The 26,903-nt window shown below is 40.2% G+C and overlaps 1 protein-coding gene across 1 annotated transcript in view; it reads right to left on the bottom strand.

The window, feature by feature from the left end:
• Window positions 1-1,135: 1,135 nt before the first annotated feature.
• The window catches only part of MSANTD1 (Myb/SANT DNA binding domain containing 1), a 66,904-nt gene continuing 41,136 nt past the window's right edge, over window positions 1,136-26,903 (bottom strand). Inside the window, exons 3-4 of the mRNA XM_072620072.1 lie at window positions 19,609-19,893; window positions 1,136-2,256 (exon numbers count right to left, since the gene is read on the bottom strand). Coding sequence (XP_072476173.1) covers window positions 2,016-2,256; window positions 19,609-19,893 — 526 coding nt within the window. The 3' untranslated portion in view covers window positions 1,136-2,015. The remainder of the gene's footprint in view (window positions 2,257-19,608; window positions 19,894-26,903) is intronic.

Genomic DNA, 26,903 nt, shown 5'->3' with positions numbered 1-26,903 from the left:
GATCAAATGAGATAAATCTAAAGCACTTTGTAAATGTCAACTATAGTTATTTTCTCATTATGCCAATCACTGAATAGGCTTTTACTAGAGTTTTCTGCTTTAGGGCTCTTTCTCTATTTTTTAAAAAATTTTTATTTGTTTGTTTATTTATTTATTTTGGGGGGAGAGGGCTCTATAATTTAAGGAACCTAAGATCATTGAAAATCACTGAACTGGTACGATTCTGCTGCTAATAATCCAGTGGGGCAACACAAGATCTCTTCAAATTCTTATAAGGAATTTTGTTGTTATTGGGGGAAGGAGCAAGGTTGCTAATTAAAATCCAATCTTCCTTTGGATAATAATCCATATCTCTCCTTTAGGACTTCAAAAGACCTCCAGGTTCATCAGTATGGGCTCCTTCCACATCTTAACAGATAAACATTATGAGTTGCCGTAGCCAGAAGAATTTATCCCCCAGTGATCAGTCTTCTGGAGGTGAACCTCTGTGTACTTTGCTGACGTTGTTCCCATACTCAAAGACTTTCCTAGCTGGTAGAACTACTAGAGAGTGTTCCCCACACAGAGAGCCTTTGAGAACTCAGGGTTACTTCACTCTCAATGAGATATCAAAACAGGATTGGAATGGAGGTATATTCTCTGAGCCCAATCAAATGTGCATGAAGAAAATACTATTGTACCAGGAATCAGGAGAAAAGAGTTCTAGTTGTGGCTATGGCAACCTGCGTAAGACATTCCCCCCTCTCTGGGCATCAGTTTCATTATCAGGAAAATGTAAATAGTGCCCTCAAAGGACTGTTGTGAGAATCCGAGGAGATGACGGAAGCAAAAACACTTTGAGTGGAACTACAGTGTCAGGTGCTATTATCTTTGTCATCATCATGCTTATTTAGGCAACAGATGTGCCTAGTCTCTGCGGCGGCAGATCAAAAGCACATACGAAGGTAGCTCAGTTCATCTCTGTTTATGAGTTATATATGTCAAAGGCTATTTTCTTAACAATGTACAAGACAATAACTGGAGGGATGCCTGCTGTTTCTCCTTCAGAAGATGACATTGGATTTTTTCCCCTTTGACTTATATACATTTTTAAAAAGAATTTTCAGAACAGCCTCATTGATGATGTCACTGCTTATTTTTCAAAGTGAACTATTATTCCATTTAATAATGAAAAATTATACATTTATTATCAAAAGCAACTTCAAGTATTTTTTAACAATTACTACATATGTATATATGTGCACATACATATATATGTGAGGTTGGTACTTTTTAACGCTACTTTGTTTGGGCATGAACATGGATTTTCATGATCAATATTAAGGCCCATCAGACAGTGAGTTTCAAACCAAGTGTATTGTTTGACCTACACTGGGACCTCCTAAGATAGGGGTTGAGGATGGGGCACTCCTTTGGACAGAGCCAAAAACAGGAAGAAACTTTATGCCCCATTCCTAAAGGTGACCTCATGTCTGGTCCCATGTCAGAACAGTGTGATCCATGACAAATTTGCCCAAGCTTCTAGGTTCATAATGACCCAGAAATAGCACAGTAAAAATTCAGTTCCCTCAAGCTAGAAGTTCTTTGACCTTTGAAAATACAAAAATAATTAAGACAATTAACCTTAGGTGGAATGTTACACTTCAGTACTTCAATGATCTATGATTTCAATGGTGTGAGTCTCCTCCACAGCTTAATCGAATAATCTTCAAGAGTAACTATAGTTGAAAAATTCATCATCCATGGTGAACCTGGTGATGAGACACAGATTTATACAACCTCCTTCTTTGCCTGCCACCAGAGTGCGGGCAGGGCTGGCACAGGCTATGGTGATACGATTTTCTCTTTCTCAACCATAGTTGTATTTCTTGTGCTGGTTTAAGTTTCTCTTTTCCTTTTTTTTCTAAGATGTTCTGTCTGTCAAATCCTATGAAGAGGCAATACAATGTGGGGGTGGGCAGAGGAGCTTCATGTGATAGGATTGGGTTGGCAGTAGAATTTGGTGAGACTACTAACTAGACATTGGACTTGGAGATGATCTTTTCCAGCAGGTTCATCATGCGCTCCTGAAGCTGGAGGCTCTGAACCTGGATGATGTTCTGTTGGTCAAGAATCCGCCGTACCTCCCGACAGGTTTCTTCCATTGCCCGACTCAGTTTCTTTTGCTCCTCTAACATTGATTCCATCAGTTTGAGTTTTTTCTTCTGGAAATGGCAGCTCTGTACTTTTCTTTTTTTGACTGGTCTTTCTTCTGATCTGAAATAAAGGGAAAAATAAAAACTAGTGCAATCTGTTCTCCTCTAAGGGATTAACAGTTTGAGACTTGCTCCCTCGTTCAGTTCATTTCAACCCAGTTCAACTTAGATTTTTTTTTTTAAAGCACTAATCCATATGTGAGGCGCAATGTTAAGTACTGATGACACAAAAACAGAAGCCAGTACTTCTCCTGAAGTAGCACTGATTCTACTAGGAGAGTCTAACATGAATGCAGTTAAGTGAAAGCAAGACAGTTTGAGAAAGGGAAAATTACTAACAACTAGAAAGACTGAGGAAGTCTTCCCATTAACAGGTGAAACCTACCTTGGTCCTTGAAGCAAGCTAAGGGTTATAAGAAGTGGCTGAAACTTACTATTTCTGGCTCTGTCCAAAGGAATGACCCATCCTCAACCCCCACCTTGGGAACTCCCAGTGTAAGTCAGCCAAATACTCTGGATTTATAACTCATTATCTCATGGAAATCTATGTTCAGGGCAGTGGATGCTGTAGTGGCCCTGGAGTCAGGAGGACCTGAGTTCAAATCTGACCTCAGATATTTGACACTTACTAGTTGTGTGACCCTGGGCAAGTCACTTAACATTGATTACTTCACCAAAAAAATTAAAAGAGAAAAGAAAATCTATGTTCCTCCTCAAGCATGAGAAAGACTGAAACCAAAGAGATGGGAACTGGAATGTGGAGTCTGGTAAAACAGCTAGTAGGACAATTTGGTTGCAATATAGAATTGATGAAGAAAAGCAGTGTAAAATAAGCCTGGAATAGAGCTCCATGGTTAATGATTTCAATCACATTCAATTTAACCAATAATTATTAAGAACTTACTATTTGCAAGGCAAGGAACTATATGCTAGGAATACCAAGACAGAAAATAGAAATAATTCTTACTCTCAGGGTGCTTACATACTATATAAGGGGAATATAGTATGTACACAGGTAAGTGCAAAGTATATAAAGAGGAAGAGAAAAGCATTTTAGCACCAAGAATGAGCTCAACTAGAAGAACCAGGGAAGTTTTGATGTAGAAGATGGCAACTGAGCTCTGCTTTAAAGGAAGGTAGGGATCCTACAAAGTGGAGATGAGTACAAAGTGCAATCCAGATATGGTGGATAATTTGGAGAAAGATATGGGGGCAGGAGATTGAATACTGTATGGAGGAAATATTCACCTGGCCAATGTAACTGGAAAAGAAGTAAGGAAAGGGGAGTGATATGAAATTAGCCTGGAAAAGGGTGGTGAAACTCAGACCATGTCAGGCTTTAATTTCTTGGTTGAGGAGTTGTATATTTTAAGCTAAAGGCAATTGGAAGCTACTAATGATTTTTGAATGGGGGGATAGATAACATGGTCAGATCTATTTAGAAACTATGGAGAATAGACTGGAGAGCAAAGAAGGTGGAGGCAGGGAGGTCAATTAGCAGGTTAACATAATGGTCCAAGTAAAAGATGATGGGACTCTGAACTAGGGCAGAGGCCATAAGTGGAGACAGGGGTAGAAATCAACAGATGTTGTGAAGGTATGATTGACAAGACTTGGCAACTGAGGAGATATCAATGAGGTGAAGGAAAAGGAAGAATCAGGTATGACTCCAAGGCTTCCAAACTGGTGGTTGTCTCCTCAAAAGAGAAGGAGAAGTTTGAAGGAGAGATGGCTTTGGGAATAGGTTCTATTTTGGACATGTCTATATTTTGTCCTGGAAGCTACAGGTTGCTCCTGGAGATTTTAGAGTAGGAGAATAATAGTATGAGTTCATGGACTCAAGGTTGCTCCACGGGGACCAGACCATAAGGCCCAGAAAAGGTTTGACCACTGAGTCCTTCCCTCTATTGCTTTCACTTCTAAGATTTTAGTGAAAGCCTGGCCCCATCTAAAGAAAATTTGATAGGAGGAAATCTAGATTTACAAATAAGATATAGATTAGAAGTTATCAATATTTCCAAAGAGTTTACTTTGCAAAGGATTCACTAAAATGTTTTTTCAGTGTGAACCACAGAATTTAGAACTAGAATGAACCGTAGTTCTCTTGTTGAATCTAAAATGATTCCCTTTGCAAAAAGTCATTTTCACAGAACTTTTCAGGACACCTGTTAAAACACAATGAGTAGCACAATAGGGAAGTGTCATTTCTCTTTGGAGATTATGAGACATGTGACCTAGAAGGAGCTGGCAGGGTGAGGGTGCACACCATATCTAAGGATATTTGATCAGGCTCAAATGAAGGGTCGTCATCCAATCCCAAGAGATGATAACAGAATAAAGTGCCCAATTAGGGATCAGTTTCATAAATGCAGGTTCATGTGTGTATATGTTTGTGATTTTAATTCATGTATAGTAACACCCATTTTAAGGGCAAGGGGATCAGTCTTTATTGTATCAATTCACAAAATGGGCATCTGCCACTGCTCAAACACAGCTTTTCCCACAGGCTGCTCCCAGCTGAATCTCTTGTTCAAAAAGCTCAAGGGAGAGAACAGAAGGAATTTCAGAAGAGGCCACAGACAAGCAGCACAGTTTTGGAACTACCATGTTACACCTGGATTATTAAAAAAGCAACCAATTGTATGTAGTTGGGGGCACTACATAACAGAAATTCATAGTACCCTTTCTTCTATGTTGAAAAGCTCTTATTTGTTAATATTTATTAGTATTATAATAAAATAGAAAGTCGAAAACAAAAGAACAAAACAAAATAAGGGGCAGGAGAGTAAGGTTAACTAAGAACATTAGGGCTCAAAAGACTGTAGAAATAGTCACTGCATGAGTCAAATGAGTGAATGAGTCAAATGGGAAATTGTTCCTCCAGCCTGGCTCAAACCTGCTTTCTTGGATTTCTGCCTGACTATAGACCCAGCCTGCTTGCTTTGTCCTTTGCAACCCAGCACTTGACCCAACTTGCTCTTCTGGATTTGGGCTACACTTCCTGCTTTCAATCTCTTTCTGTTTGTGACAATGTGTGTGATAATGGACCTTTATACCTTGTATAGCCCCATTCTGCTTCTCTCTGGTCCCTACCTGCTTGCTTGCTACCCAAAGATAACTCATCCCTTGTTTTTAACGCCTTTCTAATGGAACTTATTGTTATGGATTGCCCCACTTAGACCAAGCTATCTTGCTACACTCAAGGAGAACCCTCTAGAAGCTAGATCTTCCCCTGAGTTCAGCCCTGGGGTGAGACAAGGGCATGGATTAAAAAAATATACTTCTTATGCTTTCTATCCCTGTACCCTACAATCCTCACCTTCCTCCTTAAATAATTAACAGGCCTTTAAATACAATCAAACTCATTCAAGAATGAAGACTTGACAGAGTACAGCAGCTGTAAACTATGTCTAAAATTTTTAGGCAGTGAATCTGTGGCTGTTGTTACACTTATCCCTCCCTTACCTTTCTTAATTCTATACCTCCCCAGCTAACTGTCCCTCTACCGAGACAAAGACCTTTGGCCATAAGATATTTTTCTAAAACTCATACTTTTTTTATTTTTCCACCCAGAAGAATGATTCAGTGACCCAGGCCAAAAAGGTGGGAAATCCAGACATGCCAAGAGACCACCACACCCAGAGTAAAAGCATTCACAAACCAATATTCTGAATATTAGGAATGAGTGAGAATGAACAGTCAAAGATGCCTCAGAATAATGATAATTGAACCCCAAGACACTGTTGAGATAATTGAAAAAGTGCAAAGAGATAAGAGCATCCAGAACACAATGTTGGAGGGCAGCTATGGTTGGGGCAGAAGATGGATGATGATGATTCAGCAAAGGACAATGAAAAGTCTTAGTCAGTTGGACAGGAGGAGAAACAAGAGAGCAGAGCCACAAAGGCCAAGTAGGGAGAAATGTGCAGTAGAGGAAGGTCCCCAAGGTCAATAATCTTCAGAAAGAGTCAAGATGAATGGGGACTGAGAAAAGACCATGGCATTAGCAACTACAGTGACTGATGACTGTGGAGGAGGTGGGGATCCAGTGAAGGGAGGGAGTAAGAAGTCAGCTTGCCAGGGGCAGAGAAGTGAATAGAAGGGGAGGGAGTGGAGGCAAAACATTAAGAAAAGGAGGACAGACCTAGTAAGACAGCTACAGGGGATAGCAGGGTCAAGTTCAGATTCTGTAAGTATGGGGAGCGGGTTGTTTGTAGGCAACTGGCCAGGAATCAATAGATTAGAAAAGATTGCTGATGTGGGGGGTTGGGAAGGGCGTCATAATGATTCCAAAGCTCCAATGTGGAAGGGAGATGTGATCAGCCACACAAGTGGAAGAGTAAGATTTGGCAGGAGAAAGTCTATTTCTCTCTCTGAGATGGAAGCAAAGGAATAGAAAGTGGGAAGTGATGCAGAAGGGTTCTGAAGTTAGAGAATAGGGAAGAAGTAATTTATAATGAATGGTCTCTATCTTCTTGTTTTGAAGTAGGAAAGTGGGTCCTTTGATGAGTACGAATGGGAAGACATAGAGGGCTTAAAGGGAGAAGAGATACTTTGATATATAATATAGAGGGCTTAAAGGGAGAAGAGATACTTTGATATATAATATAGAGGGCTTAAAGGGAGAAGAGATACTTTGAAATAGCCACTGAGGGAAGAAAGATAAAGAGTTAATCAGGAAAGAATAATCAGATTGCTCTGCAGCAGTCAGGACTCAGTTGTTTTAGATGACATGAATGTGTTGTAGAGCCAAGAAGGATCGTACAACTTTCTTGAGTGGCATTCAGCATCATGGAGTTCATATGAACAACGCGGATGGTAGGAGTAAGTCAGGGTTGAGGTTTGACAAGGTTCCCTATTTCCTTTAAGATAAAACACAAACTCACTAGTTTGACATTTAAAATCTTCCATAGTCTGACTCCAAACTCCCTTTCTAGCTTTATTTCCTATTATCCCTCTTTATCCATTCTACTTTTCAGAGAAGTCAGACTGCTAGCTTTCCTGAAATAAATGTTCTGTTTCTCAACTTAGGATATTTGCATAAGCAGACCTCCCTGCCTTTGGAGCAGGGTAGTGACATGGTTAGATCTGTGCTTCAGGAATATCAATTTGGCAGCTCTGTGGAAAATTGATTAGAAGAGAGAGAACACTGAAATGGGGAACAAAATAGAAGCCTATTGCAATAATCCCAGCAAGAGATGATAAGAAATTGAATTAAGAGTGTGGAAGAAATTGATGAAAGAAAGAAAGAAATGATAAGAAGCTGGATGATGTGAGTGGCAGGGAGATGGTTATGAGGGATATTCACATAAATATCAGAATCATAAGGGATGGTAGAGGTAGTCCAGGGCAGCCTGAACAGGAAACTTCTACATTATCTCTGATAAGTGGTTATCCAGGCTCCACTTGAAGATATGGTAGAGTGGAAAGATGGTCAGATCTGGAGTTGAAGATCTGAGTTCAAATTGTGGCTCTGTTGCTTTACCACTTAACCATAGGCAAATCACTTGATCTCTCTGGGTCTCATTTTCTCCTCCATAAACTGAAGAGGATGAACCACATATCATCTGGGGGCTCTTCTAACACTAATTTTAGGATTCTATAGTCCAGTGAAGAGAAACACTTCCCAAGGCAGCTCATTGCACTTTGAGGCTGTTTTAATTGTTAGAAAGGTTTAAAATTGAGTCAAAGGATATAAAAGTAATTTATAGAGGGAGATAAAAAGAAGAAAAAGGAGGAGGGAAAGAGAGGGAGAGGGATGGAGAAAGAATAAGAGAGAGAGAGAGAGAGAGAGATTCATTTTTATAAGCCTTTCTATCTGTTGTAAGCTCTTGGTCATGGAACCAGAAAGACCTGAGTTCAAGTTCCCTAACTTCTTAGTGCCATAGACAACTCTTTAAGGACTATAAATTGTAGAGAAGATGCTGACCTGCATTGTTGGAGGGAGTACTCTGACCCAGGAGTACCCAGTGAAGCTACAGGTCCAATCCCTATCCCTTGTAGGAAGCAACTAAAAAATCCCTTGTAGGAAACCATTTAAAACAAATTCTCCCTCTGTGCTTTCCCAGTTACCAGGATTTTGCCCTGCCTATTCCAACATGTGTATTGCCTTGCATGCATTTAGCAGAAAGTTCTATTCACAGAGATCTTTCTTTCCATGCTATTTATAGCACAATAAATATATCTGTGTGAAAGATGAAAAAACGAAAAATCCATTAAGTGCTTCTAGGTTTTGTGGATCTGGAAGTTACAGCATAATTGGGCTTTTACAAAATAACCGATTTCAGCATCTGGGCACCCTACACAACACCCTATGTTGTCACTCCTACCATCTGTTTAGATGGCAAACATTTCCCCCCACTACATATACCCCAAACATAATACTTCTTCCTGCCTATTAATTGGTTTCCCATTCTTAGGTGATAGGAAAGTTAGGTGATGCATTGGATAGATCACTGAGCCTGGAGTCAGGAAGATCTGAATTCAAATCCAGCCCCAGACACTTGCTAGCTGTGAGACCCTGGGCAAATCATTTAACCCTGTTTGCCTCAGTTTCCTCATCTGTCAAATGAGCGGGAGAAGGAAATGGCAAACCACTCCAGTATCTCTGCCAACAAAACCCCAAATGGGGTCACCAAGAGTCAGACAGGACTGAAAAAATGTCTAAATGTAGACTGGTAGGTGGGGGAGGCAATTATAGGGAGGAGGTTGAGCCATCATGGGAGATGATGAGAAAGGAAACAGATTTCCAGCTCCACCTGAATCTTGAAAAAAACATATAGGCTGAGCGTCTGTGCAGGCCCAACGTTGAAGGAAGAGCGTTGTCAGAAAGAACTGCAGAACAACATGGAGGTAGGCTGTCACTGGTACGTGGTGTCATGTGGATTACGTGGGCCCAAAGGGAAAGTGGCTCCCACTAGAGGGGAGCTTGAATTAATGCTTTTGGCAAAAGGGAGAAAAATTCTCCTTGTTGTAGAAGGTGTTTTTTTTTTTTATCAAGTTAATTAGGATTATTATACTTTAAAGGGGCCTTCAACCCCATTAAGTCCAACCAACTCCCCTCTCTTTACAAATGAGGAACTTGAGGCACAAAGTATTTAAGTAATTTGCCAGAGTCTCATGCTAGTGTCTAAGGCAGAATTTGCGCCTGAGTCTTGGTTGAGTCCAGCTCCATTAGGCCAGTCTCTCTAAATAAAACCTACCTTTTATTTAATGTCTAATTAGCTGAGATTCAAATCGAGGTCTTCTGACTCCAGGCCAAGTGTCTTTCCAATACATGCTATTTGTTTTCTCCATTGAAAGACAAAGGAGATGCCCAAGAGACCAGGAACTGATCCAGTCAGGCTTGGAGGTCCCTTTCATTCCCAGGCAGAAGAACAAATTTAAGAGTAGAGACCTTGTTTACAGCATCAGTGGGAGGGCAGAGCAATAACACACATTTAAATGTACTAATGTGGTCCCAGAAATCGGAGGCTTTCAAACAATCACCCTATTAGGTGATAATACTGTGGGTAATTAGGCCAGATTAAGTGGGCAACAATTGGTCATAAATCTCCAAATTTTTTTGCTTGGCTTTCTCTTGTTTTCCCTCTCTCTGGGTAACTGTAATTGAATACATATTTGGACTGTAAATTATATTTTTGCCATCAGCATTGGAATTTTAATTTCCAGATCTTTGCTGGAAATCTCCTCGGTGTGGGGTTGTTTATTGTGTTAATAATAGGGAGTTGAATCAATTGTGTATCTGCCTGTCCTGGGTCCAAAGACATGTCTCTAGGCACATTTCAATAATTGCTGCAAACTCAAGAATTCTTGGGCTGTGAGTTACAGAAACTTCTCCAGGGATTTTAGACCTTACTGATGTACACCAACGCTGAGACTGAGGCTGGCTGAGGTTAAGTGACTTCCCAGGGTCACACAGCTAGTAAGTATCTACAGTTGGATTTGAATTCAGGTGTTCATGATTCCAAGTCCAACACTCTCTCCATTATACTATCTAGCTGCCTCATAGGTGAGTTCATCTTATTGCCTCAAATAGGTTATAAAGTTATTGAGGACAAGGCCCATGCTTTAAGTATCTTTCTGTTCCCACAATGCTCTGCACACAGTGGGTACCTGGGAAACATTTGGTGAACTAAAGAGAATACTATACAATTTGTTAGGTGTAGCCTAAAGGAGAGAAGAGGGCAAGTACAGAGCAGTGGAAGGGCTTCAGCAATAATTAATTAGTTATTTCACTAATTAATTCAACAGGGAAGCCTTGGGTATAGCCAGGGTTGACTTTACTCTTTAAGGCAAGGGTTCTTAATCTGGGGCCCACAGATCTATAAGCAGTTCATGGATAGATTTCAAAGGGGGCCATTGACTCGGATGGGGAAAAATACATCTTTATTTCAGTATAATTGGGTTTCCTGTGTAATCAATCCTGTGTATTTTATTCTGGGAAGAGGTCCATAAGCTTTACCAGCTTGACAAAGGGACCCATGACACGCAAAAAGAACTTCTGCTCTAAATAAACTAGGTGGCCATTTGCATGGTATGATTCAACAAGGGCATAGTAAAAAAAAAAAATGGAAAGAGACTAAAACTTGGCCCAAAAACTGGGTTTGCATCCTGGCTGTGCCACTTACTACCACCAGGATCTTAAACAAATGACTTGCCCATTCTCAGTCTCTGTTTTCTTACCTAGGCCATGAGAGAGCTGAGTAAGTTGGAGAAAGGGGCTAGATAATACGGACAGATTCAGGACTGGTGGAAAGATTGGACCCAACAAGAATTCTTTACCAGGTCAACATTAATGTGAGTGGAACTCTAGTGGAGAGTTTCATTGATTGGACCTTGATCCTGCACTATTCAATACTTTTATATGTGAACAGGATGAAGGCATAGATGGCATACTTATTAAATTTGTAGATAGCACAGAGCTGATACAGATAGCTGACATAATGAACAACATATACAAGGTGCAAAAAGATTTCTACCGATTAAAGTGATGGACCAAAAGTAAAATGAAACAATGCAGCCAAATGTAAAGACCTGCAATTGGGCTCAAAAAGGAATCCATACATGTATAGGATAAAGGAGGTATGATGAGACTACGGTGCTTGTGAAAAAAGGAAGGAGACTAGAAAGTTTATGACTATGGCACCAAAAAAACTAAAGCATAACTTTAACTTGCATTAAGAGAACCATAGTGCTCAGAATAAGGGAGGAGATATATTCAGAAGTGTTATATTCGATTCTGGGGGCCACATGTTAGGACAGATAATGACAACCTGAAAAACATCCATAGGGGGGCAAGCAAGATGGTGGGGGGTCTGCTGGGGATGTTTATCATGGAGAAGACATGTAGTAGACATGACAGCAATCTTCAAGTATCTAAAGAACTATATAAGGCCCTTCAGAGTGAAATCAGCAGAATCAGAACTGAACACTCACTGGCTACAACTATTTTTTAGAAGGACAAGTAGGGAAAGATGCTAGGGCCAAAGAAGTCAGGATTTCATATAGTTTTTCTTATAAATTCAAGGGAGTAGGTATGATTTCCCCTCTTGCTTTGTATGTTTTTTATTGTTTTTGTCATTGATTAAATTTATAATTTCAATTAATTAAAGTATTTGAAGACCTGCTATTATGCAAGAAGGTTTAGATTTATTTTGGTTGTCCTAAGAGAGTAAAAGTAGGAAAACAATTTGGAACTCTGCCCACACATACTCTTTGTCCAGCAATAACATGACCATGTCTGTATCCCAAAGAGACAAAAAAAATGAAAAGGACCTATATGTACATAAATATTCATAGCAGCTCTTTTAGTGGTGGCAAAGAATTGGAAATTGAAGGGATGTCTATGAATTGGGGGATGATTGAACAAGTTATTGTATATGATTGTGATAGAATGCTATTGTGCTATAAGAAGTGACGAGCAGGGAGCTCTCAGAAAGACCTAGAAAGACTTACGTGAACTGATGCAAAATGAAACGAGTGGAAGAAGGAGACCACTGTCTACAGTAACTGCAATATTGTGTGATGATCACGTTGTGAAAGACTTAGTTATTCTCAGCAATACAATGGTCCAAGACAATTCCGAAGGACTTATGATGAAAAATGATGTATGATGTATTTCTACAGAAAGAACTGATGGAGTCTAAATGCAGATTGAAATATACTTTTTCTTTTTCTTGGTTTTTTTGGCCTGTATTTTCTTTCACCACATGACTAACATGGAAATATGTTTTACATGACTGCATATGCATAACCTATATCCAATGGCTTGCCTTTTCAATAGGGGGAGAAGGGGAGGAAGGAAGGAAAAAATTTGGAACTGAAAAATTTTTAAAGATAAATGTTAAAAATGGTTTTTATGAGTAATCTTGGGGAAAAAATAAATTTTTTAAAATGCACATGTTTAAATGATAGAAAATTCAATCCTCCATATTACATACGTATTTATTTTGTGACAAGTTAGATGCACTATAGTGAAGACTCAATATCTCCATTAGACACAGAAGTAAAATTTTCTAAACTTACCTAAATCATTCAAATGCCTTAACCTAGTTCTTTATATGTGAAATTAGGGATGGATAGCCTAGAGAGCAGTAGTCTTATAGGGAATTAAGGGCTATATTTTTGGAAAAAAAAAAAAAAACGGCTAGATTTATTTTGCATATCACCACACCACAAAACTAGGAGAAAAGAGTAAAAGTTAAAAAGATATAGATTTCCCTTCCACTCAAGGGAAAACTTGCACATAATGGGAGTACTTAGGAAAGAGAATAGGTTGCTGCCATGTAAGGTAGTAAGTTCCTCATCACTGAAAGTATTTTTTTAGCAGAAGCTGTACACTATTACTAGAAATGCTGGAGTTACTGCACTAGTTATGGCATTGGACTATGATAACTAAAAGATTCTACTTTACTAGATGACCCTCTGTCTCCTTCCCTATCCCTAGAAACTAAACCTATATTCTACTCTTTAAACTTTCTCTGCTATTAGGCAGATGCTGAATGACCACAGCTTATGGATCAAATACTCTATGACCCTTGCTGAAGGCACAGCAGGGCAGGATTTGCCCAAGGATTATGAAAATAGCAATAATTTTGAAAATTTTAAAAATCCCTTCCTGATCGTATCCAAGATGAGGAACTTCTAAAATCATTAATAAGGTGTAAGATTTATTCTCTTAAATAATGATATAAGTCGAAGAATTAACAGAGATAAGGAGAAAAGAGGAAAGAAGGACAGGAATAGATCAAAGTGGAAAGATTTACCAAACAAATTTTTTTTAACTCTCTCTAAAGTAGTGGGGAAGAAGCTATTACATACCTAAATTTTATCACTATTGTACTTGAATGAGCCCTTCTGATTGGGTGGTGCGAAGGCCTCCTAGGTGTCTAGTTGATTTATTGCTTAGCACACGGGTCTCTGAAATGGTAAACTGTGAGATCATAAAATCAAAAAATGTAAGCTAGATTAACATCTTTACTTTATAGAGGAAACTGAGGCCTGAAGAAGGGATAGGAATTTCCCAAGATCATAAATTGGACCAGAAGTCCACTTTCTGTCCCCAGTACTACCTCTTGTGACAACGACCAAATCTCTCTTTTCTCCCATGTCTCCTCATCCTTATATTCCCAGACTGTGACTCATTCTTTCTGGGTGCAGCATTCCCTCCTCTATTCCAGGCCATTTATCTGAAAGGCAGAATAAACTGAGAGCTAGGGGCTGGGCCATAGATATGGACCTGATAGGGCAAGGCAGGGGGAAACGAGAAAAGACAAGAATGAAGTTGGAAGGGTAGTTGGGGAAAGGTAGTTAAAGACAAACATCACCGATTTCATTTAGCAGGCGTTAATTCTGCTATTTCGCTCCTACTTTACCCCCCACCAAACTCCACAGAGATTCCCAAAAGTCCCTGATATGTACTGACTCCCAGCTCTGGGAGAGGACTGTCCTTTTCAACAACAGTCAGCATCAGCCAGGTGTTCAGGGAGGCTGAAAAGGCAAGCCATGCCTCCAGGATTCCACCTGGGAGATAAGCTAAGAGCAATTCATCTCATGTTGGTTCCAGGACCAGAAGAGAACCTTCTCAGGGCTAACTCTCCTCTCCACAGCAGCCATGTCTCCAAGAGCAAACATTTACCCAGAGGATCCCCATGCTCTATATCTTCTTTTCTGTTTGCATAGTTTATTAAATCATTATTCTTCTCATCAAGGAAACAAGGTTCCCAGTTCATTTGCAGCATGCTACAGAGAACATTTTTTCTTTTCCTTTTTAGATTATATAATTCTGTGCCTTTCATCTAAGGGAATAATGTGAAACTTACTTGGCTAGAAACTATTCTTATGGTCAAAATCCACAGAGAGTGGCAACCAGATAGAACACCTTTAATACTGACCAAATCCAAGCTGCCTTTCCTAGATATTGGGAAGTTTTATTCACTCATAATAAGGCAAGGTCTGGGGAGGCATAACTAAAATGTATCGGTAACCAAAAGGCTCATGGGACCTCAGACTTGGCACCTCAGATCATCCAGTTCATCTGGTACCTGAATGAAAATTTTTTACATCCCTGACAAGTGGGTATCTCATATTCACCTGAAAACCTGCAGGGATGGGAAACTCAGTCAGTCATTAGAGTTAAAACTGGAAAGGACCGAGGTCATCTAGTCCAACTCATTTCACCAATGAGGAAACTAAAGCCCCCAAAGATTAAGGGACTTCCCCAATCATCCAAGTAGCATAGTTTGAATTCAAATGCTTGTCCTCCAAAGATAGCCCTTATTACATTCTTGGAAAACTCTGCCAGAAAGTTTTCAGACTCTCTCTAAACCTGTCCTTCATTGATCTTACTTCTGCCTTCTGAGTTCAAGTAAAATAATTGGAATTCCTTTTTCACATGATAGCCTTTCAAATACTTGAAAACCACTATTAAGTTCCCTCCCTCCTATGCTGTTTCTCCTCCAGGTAAACATCTCCTGTTCCTCCAAGTGATCCTCACATGCTCTTCTGGAGGACAGCAGGGCTATTACCTGCCTCATCTGGGACACTGTGAAACTGGATACTAGGTAGAACATTATTAATGTGCCTCAAGGTCATGTTTCATTGGCTGCCAACTCATACTATTGGCTATTATTGAATTTACAATCCCATAAAACTCTCAAGGTTTGTTTTGCTTTGTTTTCATTTTTTCCACACAAACTGTTTTCTACTCCTGTATTATACTTTAATTGATTTTTTAAGGACTTAAAATTTTATCCTTATAAATTTTTTTATTAATTTCAACAGCTTGAACCTATCCCTTCTAGCTTTCTGAGATCTTTTTATATTCCCTTTCTGTCATTTCAAATACTAGCTGAATATCAGCCACAAACAAATTGAAAATGGATGTTGAGAAACTATCACAAATAAGCTTGTCCCCAAAGAAGAAATACGAGAAGACGTCTTCTCCTCCTCCGGCGTAGATAAAGACAAGGACAAAGCCCAGTGACACTCTGTTAAGGACCTCCTTCCAGCATGGCCTTGATTCACCACTCTTTAAACCTAGTCTTTCAACAACAGGGACCTCAGAGACATCTGCTCTAACTTGTATCTGAATAAGAATCTTCTCCACAAAAGGCTGGACAGTGGATTACCAAGTCTTTTTTGAAAATTTACTACCTCCTGAGGCAATACATTGTACTTTTCAATAGCTCTAACTGTTCAAAAGATTTTCCCAATGTCCAGCTTAAATCTGCCACTCTGTTAAGCCTTCTAGAGCCAAACAGAAACAGTTCAATTCCACTTTCATATGACAAGCCTTCTAATCCTTGAAGACAACTACCATATTTCCATTAAGTCTTTGCTTTTTCAAATTAAATGTCTCCAGTTCCTTCAGCTGAACCTCATGTAGCTTGATGTCAAAACCCTTCCCCATCCTAGTCACTTTCCCTTGGACACTTCAAGCCTATTGATTCCTTTCCTAAAGCAAGGTGCCGAGAATATAATACAATACCCCAAATGTAGTCTGAATGGGTCAGACAGAATGTTCCTACAACCTGGATTCAATGCTTCTTTTAATGCAGTTTCATATCACATTAGTTTTGGGGGTTATGATAGCCCACATTTTTATTCACATCTTCCCCATTTGGTACTTGGGAAGTTGGTTTTCTGACTCGGAACTTTTTAAGGACTGGTATCAACTTAAATTCCACCATCAGAGAATCACTGCCTTACCTATTGTCCTCACCAGCGTAGAGGTTTATACTGATCTGCATTAAATTCAATCCCAGTTTAGTTTTCAAAATAATCCACGATCAGTGCAAAAGAGCAAAGTGTAATCCAAGACAAGAAATATCAGACCAACAGCTCTGGGAGGGGAGGGAGTAAAGGGAATAAGGTTCCCTGGGGACATAGAGGGCTTTAAGAGGGGAGTATATAGGCAACAGGTGAGGTCAGAAACTGAACAGGGAAAGGAAGCACTGCTGCCAAATTTCAAAGGTGGTTTCATGATTTGGCCAAGGATCATTCCTAGTCAGCTCCAGATCTGGCACCTCCCTTTCAAAAAGCCAAAACCTCAAAATGATAGTACAGTGAGCCGGAGTTCTAAGAATAGTTGGTCTTCAAGGAGTACTTGTCCTCAGCACCTCAGACAGCAGACCTGTCTTTGTTACACTGAGGCAGTTTCCTCATTCATAAGGTTGAACTAATTTCTAAGACTCTAACTTCTAAAGTCTCTGATCCTATGATTTGAGGTTGGGAAGTGGGAGAAGAGGGAGAAAGACTGTTAGTATCCATATCCCACTTGTCACCCACAACCCCCCCTGCCCTCTTGTCACAGCAGGGTGGTCCAGGGTAGTTGCTGGTTCAGCTGTAGCCACTGAGCAAACACCAAGCTTGAAAGAGCTCTCTACCACATATCCCCAAAGAAATTAGACAAGATGCATGTATGTCTCCAAGTCTCCTTGATGCCAGGCTAACTAAATGAGTGGGAAATGGACAAAACAAAATTGATCTATACTGTCTAGAATGTCAACATCATTGTTTTAACAGGAATGAAAGAGTTACTCTTCGCCCTGTTTCTAGCATAAGATGAAATGGAAGGACAGGGAACAGGCAAACATCTGATCATTCATTCAGCAGGAGGCTGGGGAGCCCTGGAGACTCCCAAACCAGGGAAACACATTGGATATTCACAAGTTGAATTGAAAGACCCATCTGAAATCCAGGCCCCTTTCTCTTTTTTTAAACCACAGTTTAACCAACTCTCTCTTCTTCCCCCTTTCTCCTCTTTCATTAGCCAATGTCCTAGCACTTAGAATTTGTGATGTACTGCTGCTTGGTGCTGGATTTTGTTCTGCCTTATAGTATTCTCTGATTGTACTATGTGTCTTGTTTCCCCAATTAGACTATGGGTTTCTCTTTCTGTGTCCTTCACAGTCCCTCCTCCTGGGCTAGGCATAGCACAAAGGAGATCCTCAGTAAAGACTTGATGACTTGGGTGGGTAGATGGATAGACAGATGGATGGATGGATAGATGGATGGATGGATGGATACATACATACATACACACACACATACATATAAAGAGACAGAGAAAGAGAGGGGAGGAGAGGAAAAGAGAAGAGAAGAGAAGGAGGGGAGGGGAGAAGAGAGATAGACAGATCCATCATTAGATCTGGAAGGGAATTTAAAGATCATTTTGCCTAATAGCCTCACAGGTTGTAAATGAGAGAGCTAGGATTCAGAACTAGATCTTATGACTCATTGATCCCCACAGAGACATCCCAGCAATCTTGCAGAGAGGGACAAGGGTAAGACTCTTTCAAATCCCATTGACCAATGAGGAGTTTATCTCATCTTTCTGTGTCTGAACCTATGGATTTGGGTTCAGAGAAGAGCTGATATTTGTAACATTGCATTAAAGCCTTTTCACAATATGGGCCCATCCTGCCTTTCTAGGATTATCTCCTACATCCTTTCATGAACCCAAAGTCTCAGCCAAACTGGATTACCCTCTGTGAGTTATGTTCTGCACTTTATCCATTCCTTTTCATATGACATCACCATTGCTTGGACTACCCTTCCGACCACCTCTGTCCAGTTTCTGTCTTCAAGGCTCAGTCGAAATGATTCCTTTTTCACATGAAATTTTCTTGACCCCAAACTAGAAGTGACCTCTCTCTTCTTTCTCTGTTCTCAATAACACGATACACTGCACTTCAAAAGTTGTACTTCCATTTTCTGTCCTGTATAGTTCACATAAATGAGTCTTATCCCTTCTACAAGACTGAAAACTGTTTTGAGAGTATGGGCCATGAAGGAGGAGGAGGAAGAGTAACTACAGTTTATTCTTATGCACCCACAGTGCCTAGGGCCTTGTCCATAGGAAGTACTTAGTGAATATTATAGCATATCTTAAGGATTCTCCTGTCTTTCCATTCACCAAACAAGCCAACTCAAGGCTCTCAGGGGTGGGGTCAGATGCCTGAGTCCTTCCAGCCCCAGGTTATGTGGTTATCCTCTCTGACATCACGGGCTCAGGACAGGTTAGCTCTGCCCCTGAACATCTTACTTCCTCTTATAAATCTGACCTGGGCAACCTATATCTCTGTGTACCAGAGCTTTTGAACCTCTTGTGGGAGCTGGGGGAGGGCAATGAGTTCCTTAGGTTACTACTACTCAAGGCGTGAAGTAGGACAAGCTCTTGTCCGTCCACCCCACTTTATTTATCCTTTTTGGGGTTTTATGGGCCTTGATTAAGGTCCCTCTTAGTCTTCATCTTTCCCTTGTAGGGAAGCCCTGAGCCTTAACTCTCTCACTTGCCTATCTCGTGCCCAGACCTAAGATGGGAATTACATGACACAAAGAGAAATTTACCAGGGCTTTCCAGACAGTAATGACAGAGAAATAAATACATTGATGATAGTTGACAAAGTACATGTATCATCTCATCTGATCCTCATGCCACAACCGTAGGGTGGGCAGAATAGATATTAGCAGCCCCGTTTTACAGATGGGGAAACTGGGGCTCTTACAAAGTGACTTGTCTAACAGGGGGCCCAGTCAAGACTAAAATGCAGGGCTTTGGACCTTGACGCTGACACTTTCCCTCTATGGATGGAAGGTGATTCCTAGGATAGTTAAGCAGGAAGATATGTTAGAGATCTAGTTCAATTCCTTCCTTTCATAAATGGGGAAACCGAGGCTCAGACGGGTTAAATAGCTTGCCCAGGGCCACAGTACTGTAGCCTGAATTCAGATTTTCTGACTTCACATCACTTCCTACTCTACCAAACCGAGGGGCTGGTGGGGAAGAGGCAGTGGACGGAGTGGCTCAGCAACATGGGGCAGAGATGGCTGGGAAGGCCCCCCACCCCGGCCCACCGCGGCCCCATTACGAGGGGAGGTTTGGAAAAGGAATAAATGCAAACACTACCTTAACTTAAAAGAGAGTAAGCTGGAGGAGCTCTCTGAGCGGTCATCCTCGTAGCACTCTTCCCTTCCTTCATATGAATACTGGTTATACGGTAAGTACAGAGGGGTGGACTTAGCAGATGGCGACAGGGACGCCTCGGTCTGGGACGTGGAAGGCCCGGGCTGCTGGCTCTCCTGCAGTTTCACGTCATTGTATTCAGTGACTTTGGACAGTATTCTATCAATGGTTATATAATAAGGCCAGTCGGGTGGAACAGACTCGCTATCAGTCATGCATTTTAATTTCCTGCAACGAAAGACACACAACAGTGAAGCGTGATAACATATGCATGGGACACACACAAATATCTCAGGCGAGCTTTTCACACCTCTCTGCCCAGGGAACCCGGCTGGGTCCCTGTGTCTTCCATTGAAAAAGGAAACAAAAAAATCACATGGACATCTGATGCCAGCAGCACACAAGTCAGGAAAGTCCACAGCAGCTGCAAAGAACAGCAGGCACCCATCTGGAAAAAATTAGGGATAAGCCTTAAAAGAAATCAGGTTTATGGGATCTAAAGTAGGTGGGGCTCAGGGTCCTGAACTAGGTTAGACTTAAAAGGATGTCAGGCTCTGGGTTCTGAATTAAGTTAGGCCTTTAAAAAACCAAAACCAAAACCAAGGCATCAGAACTCAGAATTTCAATATTTCAAGGAGTTGTGACTATGTAGATGGGGGCTCTCCCTCCCCCAACATACAGCATGCCTCCTACATCTTAGTAAACAGTCTCTGTGAGTTGCTATGGCTGAAAAATGCAACCAAGCTGGTGATGAGCCCCTGGACTTCAGAAAACAGACATACAGTCTGATGTCATTCTAGCCTGAAAAGACCCACTAGAATTTGCGGTGGGCTGTCATAGCAATGGAGAGGTCAGGGTCACTTTCACACCACCACCAGGCTCCTAGGAATAGGTCCTGCCTCAATTCTCCACAGCATTATCTTTAAATATAAGAGAATAGTTTACTACTTAAATAGGACAATTTCAGAGTCTCTTAAAATTCTCCTCTGCCTCCTGAAATCTCTTTCATCTATGGGCAGTTGTCTGAAATGCCAAAATGAGGGTTCTTTTTCTTTAGATAAAACCATCCAATATCTATTAAAATGAAAAGACCAATGAAAATAATAATATCCTAAGCTGCGCTACGTGAATTAAGGATATGTGAGCAGGTTAAGGTAAGGGATTGGTAGGAAGATCCAGAAGGACACTAGTCAACTCTCCTGAAGTTGGGTGGAAGGGACATGTAAGATCTAGGAAAAGGACCCAGAATGGGGAGGCTAAAGGCATGAAGACAGATGTTGCTAGGTTCTAGATTCTGAGAGGGCTTTCCCAGGTTCATACAGTTCTGAGGAATGAAAGGAAGGTTTGTGACAATTTTTTGATTTACTTAAAATCAATATGGTCAAGAGAAGTCTTTGAACTCTGTGTACAATCTGTAAAATTTCCCAGTGTGTGGCATTATCTGATCTGGCTCCAGATTTACACACTTATCACATATTCTTTTCTTTATGCCTACCATAGCCTAACAGAAAAGAACTCTAGATTGGGAATCAGGAGACCTGAGAGCAATTATTTCCCCTCTCTGGAACTTAGTTTCCATCTGTGAAATGAAGACTTTGTATTAGATGATCCCTAAAATACTTTTTACCTTTGATGGTCTATGGTTTTGAGAGAGTCCTAGGATGACATAGGATGAGAGAAGAGAACAAGAAAACTCTGCTCCTAAGCTCTTCAGCTAAGAAAGTTCTCTGAATTCAGTGGCAACATTGGTTTATATACTGAAAAACTTCCCAGGTTGACCAGGATGTCTAATTTCACAAGCTAGACTAGTCATACAACTTTGGGCAAGTTAGTTTCCGTTTCTGGGATTTAGTTTCTTCCACTGCATAATTAAAGGATTAGAGTATCTGATCTGTAAGATCCTTTTTGGGTCTAATATGATAGTATTCTATGAGAGCTATATGGTATATATGATTTGAGTGACACTTAGAAGGTTTTCCTGCCCCCAAACATCTTCCTTATCGGCTTGTTATGGTACCTAAAATTCAATTATTAGAGAGTCATTCCTTTTGATTGTGTCCCAAACTAAAATACAGATCCTTGGATGGTGAAAGAAGGATTAACAGTATACCATTATCAAGTATTCATGCCTCAGTCTACATTAATTAGCTCCTCTGCAGTTCAATTCAATTCATGTTAAGTGTCCTCATGTGCAAGTCATTATGCTACAGGACCTGGTCTTCAATCCTGGCTCTGCTTTAGAAAGTCTATGGGCCTCACTTTCCTTGTCTGCCAAATAAGGAGGTTGGACTACATGAAATCCAATGCCTTTTCCAGATTTAAATCTTAGATTTCTAAAATTTTATATACATGCTATATATGCTTTCATCTAAATCCCTGAGAGACCTGACTACGCTAAGGATGGAACCCTTTGGCAACTCAGGGGAGGCTTCTTCAAGTTGAAATCTATCACTGTTCTTTAGGTCATTAAATCATTTGTGAATCTATAAACTATACAACTATCACACAAGTCATGTCTACCAGTTTTACTCACAAGTATATGTGATAGACTTTGTTAAATTCCTCATTGAAATCCATAGATGGCTTCTCCTAATCTTTCAGAAGAGAAAATCAGGTTAGCCTGATGTGACTTGTTCTTGATGAACTCATGCTGATTTGTGGTAATAACCACTTGCCTTTCTAAGTAACCACAAACTATCCACTCAACAATGAGTACTAGAGTTCTGCCAGGAATCACAGTTGAACTCTTGGCCTATAGTATTAAACAATCACCTTCCCTCCTCTAAAAACTGAGATATGTGCCATCTCTAATTCTGCAGCACTCCTCCTGTCTTCCATTGTTTTTCTAAGATGAGTGGTAATTCCAGGCAATGGCATCTTCCAGTTCTTTCAGTACTCTGTGCCTAATGATTTGAACTCATCCAAGACAATTCAAAGTTCTGTGGAGAATAAGCCAGGGATGGAAGAGAAGTCCCAGGCAAGTTTCAGCCCTGATGCTGGCACACTGAGACAATGGCCAAGTCATTTCCCTTCTTGGTGCCTTTGCTTCCTCTTCTATAAGATGATGGGGTCAAGCTTGATCTCTGAGTTTCCTTCCACCTGACATTCTATGCTTCCATGGGATTGTGTTGTGTTTGTCTTTCATTCTCAAAGAGGACCATGACATCAAGATGATGACATGACTTGTAGTTGACTTTGATTTGAGTGAGGGAGGGCTGTGCAAGGTCACCAGCCTCACTTTCTCCTCCAGAGCCATCTGGGTCCAGTGGCCTGATATTCATCAAGATGACTGGAGATGGCCCAGGATGCAATGTGAGCGCAGAGTGAATGTAATTACTAAATAGTAATTGTTTCTCTTTTACCCAGAAACCCTGAGGGTCTTCCTCTCCCAGTTTGATTTTTTTTTAATTAAAGAAGCCATCCCTTGAGTAACTACTTAAAGAAGCCTATTTATTGAATGAGTGTATCCCACTCAAAGTGAGAATGTGACAAGACCTTATCCTGAAAGGGTCAGGATCTCAAGTTGCATCCTGGGTCATCTCCAGTCATCCTGATGAATATCAGGCCACTGGACCCAGATGGCTCAGGAGAAGAAAGTGAGCTTCTATGGGATATAGATACACCCAGACACACCCACATACCTACACCCCCCCCCACCCCCCCCCACACATGGAAATACTTGGAATAAGACACATAAAGACAGAGAAAATAAATACAAGACAGAGGTACAAGTAAAACATCACAAGAGGACCCAAATGAGAACTATTAGTCACTCTGTTAATAAATATTTATTAAGTGCCCACTATGTGACAAGTGTTGGGGATACAAGTATGAAAAAAAGAAGACAGTTCCTGCCCTCAACGGCAGTCTCATGGGGGAAGACAACATCCAAAAGGAGCTGGAGAGCTGGAGGAGGGGAGGGATGGCGCAGGGCGCAGGTGTAAGAGTCAAGGAAGGTACCCAACATGAGGTCTGGTGGACAAGTCAGAGAAGTCTCAAAGTAGTGCTGCCAGGTGAGAAATGAAGAGGAGAAAATAGTGGAAGAACATAAAACAAAGAGAAAAGAGGCAAAAAGTAGCAGGAGTGGTTTGCCATTTCCTTCTCCAGTTCATTTTACAGATGAGGAACAGAGGCGAACAGTGTGAAGTGACTTGGTCACACAGCTAGTAAAGTATCTGGAGTCAAGAAGACCTGTGTTCAAGTACAGCCTCAGATACTTACTTGGGCAAATCACTTCACCCTGTCTGCATCAGTCTCCTCATCTATAAAATGACCTGGAGAAAGAAATGGCAGATCACTCCAGTATCTTACCCAAAAGGTGTCACAAAGAGTCAGATACAACTGAAAAAAAACACCCAAAAAACCCCAACTTAACAACAACAAAAAGTTGTCAGTGGATGTCCTCAAGTGAAGTTGGAATAATCACTGATCAGGGCAGGTGTAAAAGAGATGGTTTCTCAGGTATGGGTGGGATTAAGCCATCTCTGAGGTCTCACTAAACTCAGACTTTCTGTAATTTTATGATAATATGGAGTTAGTCCAACTAACTGACCCTACCATGATAGAGGGCAGCCACTGACCCATACATCAGGCCTGATGCCACTCATAGGAACTTGGCCAGGAACAACAGTTTAAAACTTTCCTTCAACCAATACTTTTTCAGTGCCCAATATGTGCAAGGTAATGATACAGAGTGAACAATTAAGTATTTTTGAAGTCTTTGCTAAATACTAGGCACTATGCTAGGCATTGGGGGCACAAAGACCAAAATAAAATAGTTCCTTCCCTCAAGAGCTTCCATCCCATTTGGGGGAGATGTATAGATAAGTACATGCAAAATAAAAACCTGGTAATTAGGATACATTAACATCTGGAGATAAGGAAAGGCTTCATATATTAGGTTACATTATATTATTATATTATATAACATTATATTATTTGAAATGAGTCTTGAAAGAAATAAAATATTCAAAAAGGCAAAGAGGAGTTAGGAGGGCATCCCAGGCAGGTATCAACGATGGGAGGAGTCCATTAAAAAGCTTACTCTGTCATTGGAGAGCCAAGACATACACATAGGAAAAGATGACTGACAAGATAAGATACTAGGTTCTAAGGACAAACAGCAAATGCTTTAGGTATTAGGAGAAGGGATGGATCCCTGTGAGCTGTGGGACTCAAGAACAACTTCTTGGAAGACTAAGGACTTAAGATGGACCTTGAAGGGGAAAAGCTCTATGAATTCATTGAATCTGGGAAAGCCTTCATTGACAGCTCATCCTTTACTAAAATTAGAGGACTATTCCTGGAGAAAATATAGGACATACAGAGAAAACAACCTAACAGAGTTTATACAAGAAATTTCATAAAAGTCATGAATGACAGAAGGCTTTCATCAGAGCTCATACATTATTTACCACTAGATAATTAATCCTAAAGGGATCATATCTTATATTAGATCATATTGAATATGTAATTATATAAGAATATATTATGTCATATATGTAATAAATATGGAAGGGGTTTTAGTAGAAATTCATCCCTTATTATCTGTAACTCTGGTCATAATAGAAAGAAGCCATGTGAATACAAACAATATAAGAAAACCTTCAATTACTAGTTATGCCTTACTGAACATCAGTTCACTTATGTGGGAACAAAACTCTATGAATGGAGTAAGTGTGAGAAATCATTTGGGGGAGCAAAAGCCATAAAAGACATTAGAGAATTCATATTTAGAATGATGGAAAAGAGATCCTGGGAGTATAACGCATGTAAGAAATATTCAGGTATATCCCTTCCTTTGTTGAAAGTCAGAGACTGCTGATAAAGATTTAAAAAAAAGAAGAAAGAGAAAGGAAGGAAGGAAGGCAGATAGGAAGGAAGGACATTCCAATAAATGGGAAAGAGTGGGAAGTCCATTCCAAAGGTAATGAATGGAATGAGTAGAAATAAATGCTGTTCCATCAAAGTGGTTAATGGGGGTTCCATCTTGAGAGCTGACCATATTCTCAAACATCAATATTGTCATGCAGCTCCCAGCCAAGGGTACTCAGGACTCTGACACCTGCCTTTGTAGGGTCCCCACAAGCTTGTTTTTTAGGAACTTCTGCCAAGAGTCTTGCACAAGAACCTCAGGAACTAAGAATATGGTTCAAGTCTCCTAAATTTCTAAATTTTTTAATGCTGCCTCTACTTGTAACCAGATCCCACTCTTGTCAGAGTTTCTGAAAGTGGTAATAACAAAGAAGAGGACTTTTTAATGCCTTAAACTTTTTAATAGTTTGCACTATCCTTGCCTTCAATCATACAGTCTCCTGTGAGTCAAGATCTTGGAGATCACCCAATCCAACCCAATCTTAGTCCTGAAGTATTCATCAATGTGAATTCATCATGACTTCAAATAACTATAATTTCATCCATGTGAGCACACCATATACTCATTAGCAGATCGCATGTTGAGTTGCTTCAGACTATCCTCTGGTAGCCAAGCTTTGGATGATACACTCCATATTGATGACATATATAACAATGATAATAGAATAACACCTCATTATGTTGTGACCCACTCTAGTATGGACTTCAGAATAAGGAAATATGTCTTGGTTCCTATCCAAAAGATTTGATTCTATAGGACAAGGATCTTATTAGAATACCACTTCACATAAAAGCCTCATGACATGGATCTACAAGCACAATAGTTTAGGGAGCTCCACTGTAGTAATGGTATGTTAGTTAGATGTATTTCACCATGTTTTGAAAGCAATTCAAAAGATAGCACCTTGAAGATTCACACCATATTACCAAAGAAATTTCCATGCCAACAACAGACTACTGAAATGCACTTGGCCAATAAGATCCATTATGTTACAATGAGTTAATACCATCTCTGAGCTATAAAAACAATGTAATCTCAAAATAAAAACTCCAAGGAATATTATTTCCAAGTTACAGATACAATACCAGGTCAAGGAAAAAATACTGTGAGTAGCCAGAAAAAAACCAATTCAAATATCGAGGAGCCACAATCAAGATTACACAGGACTTAGCTGCAACATTAAAGGATAGGAGGAGATGGAACATGATATTCTGCAAGGCAAAGGAGCTAAAACTACAACCAAGAATCACCTACCCTGTGAAATTAAGCATAATACTTCAAAGGGAAAAAAAAGGTCATTCAATGAAACAGAAGGATTTCAATCTTTCATAAGAAGACCATAATTGAACAAAAGACATTAAAA

Source organism: Notamacropus eugenii, chromosome 6 (assembly GCF_028372415.1).
Source record: "Notamacropus eugenii isolate mMacEug1 chromosome 6, mMacEug1.pri_v2, whole genome shotgun sequence".
NCBI lineage: Eukaryota > Metazoa > Chordata > Mammalia > Diprotodontia > Macropodidae > Notamacropus > Notamacropus eugenii.
Note: the sequence above shows the minus strand (reverse complement) of the source record. Positions and strands in the feature narration are given on the sequence as shown.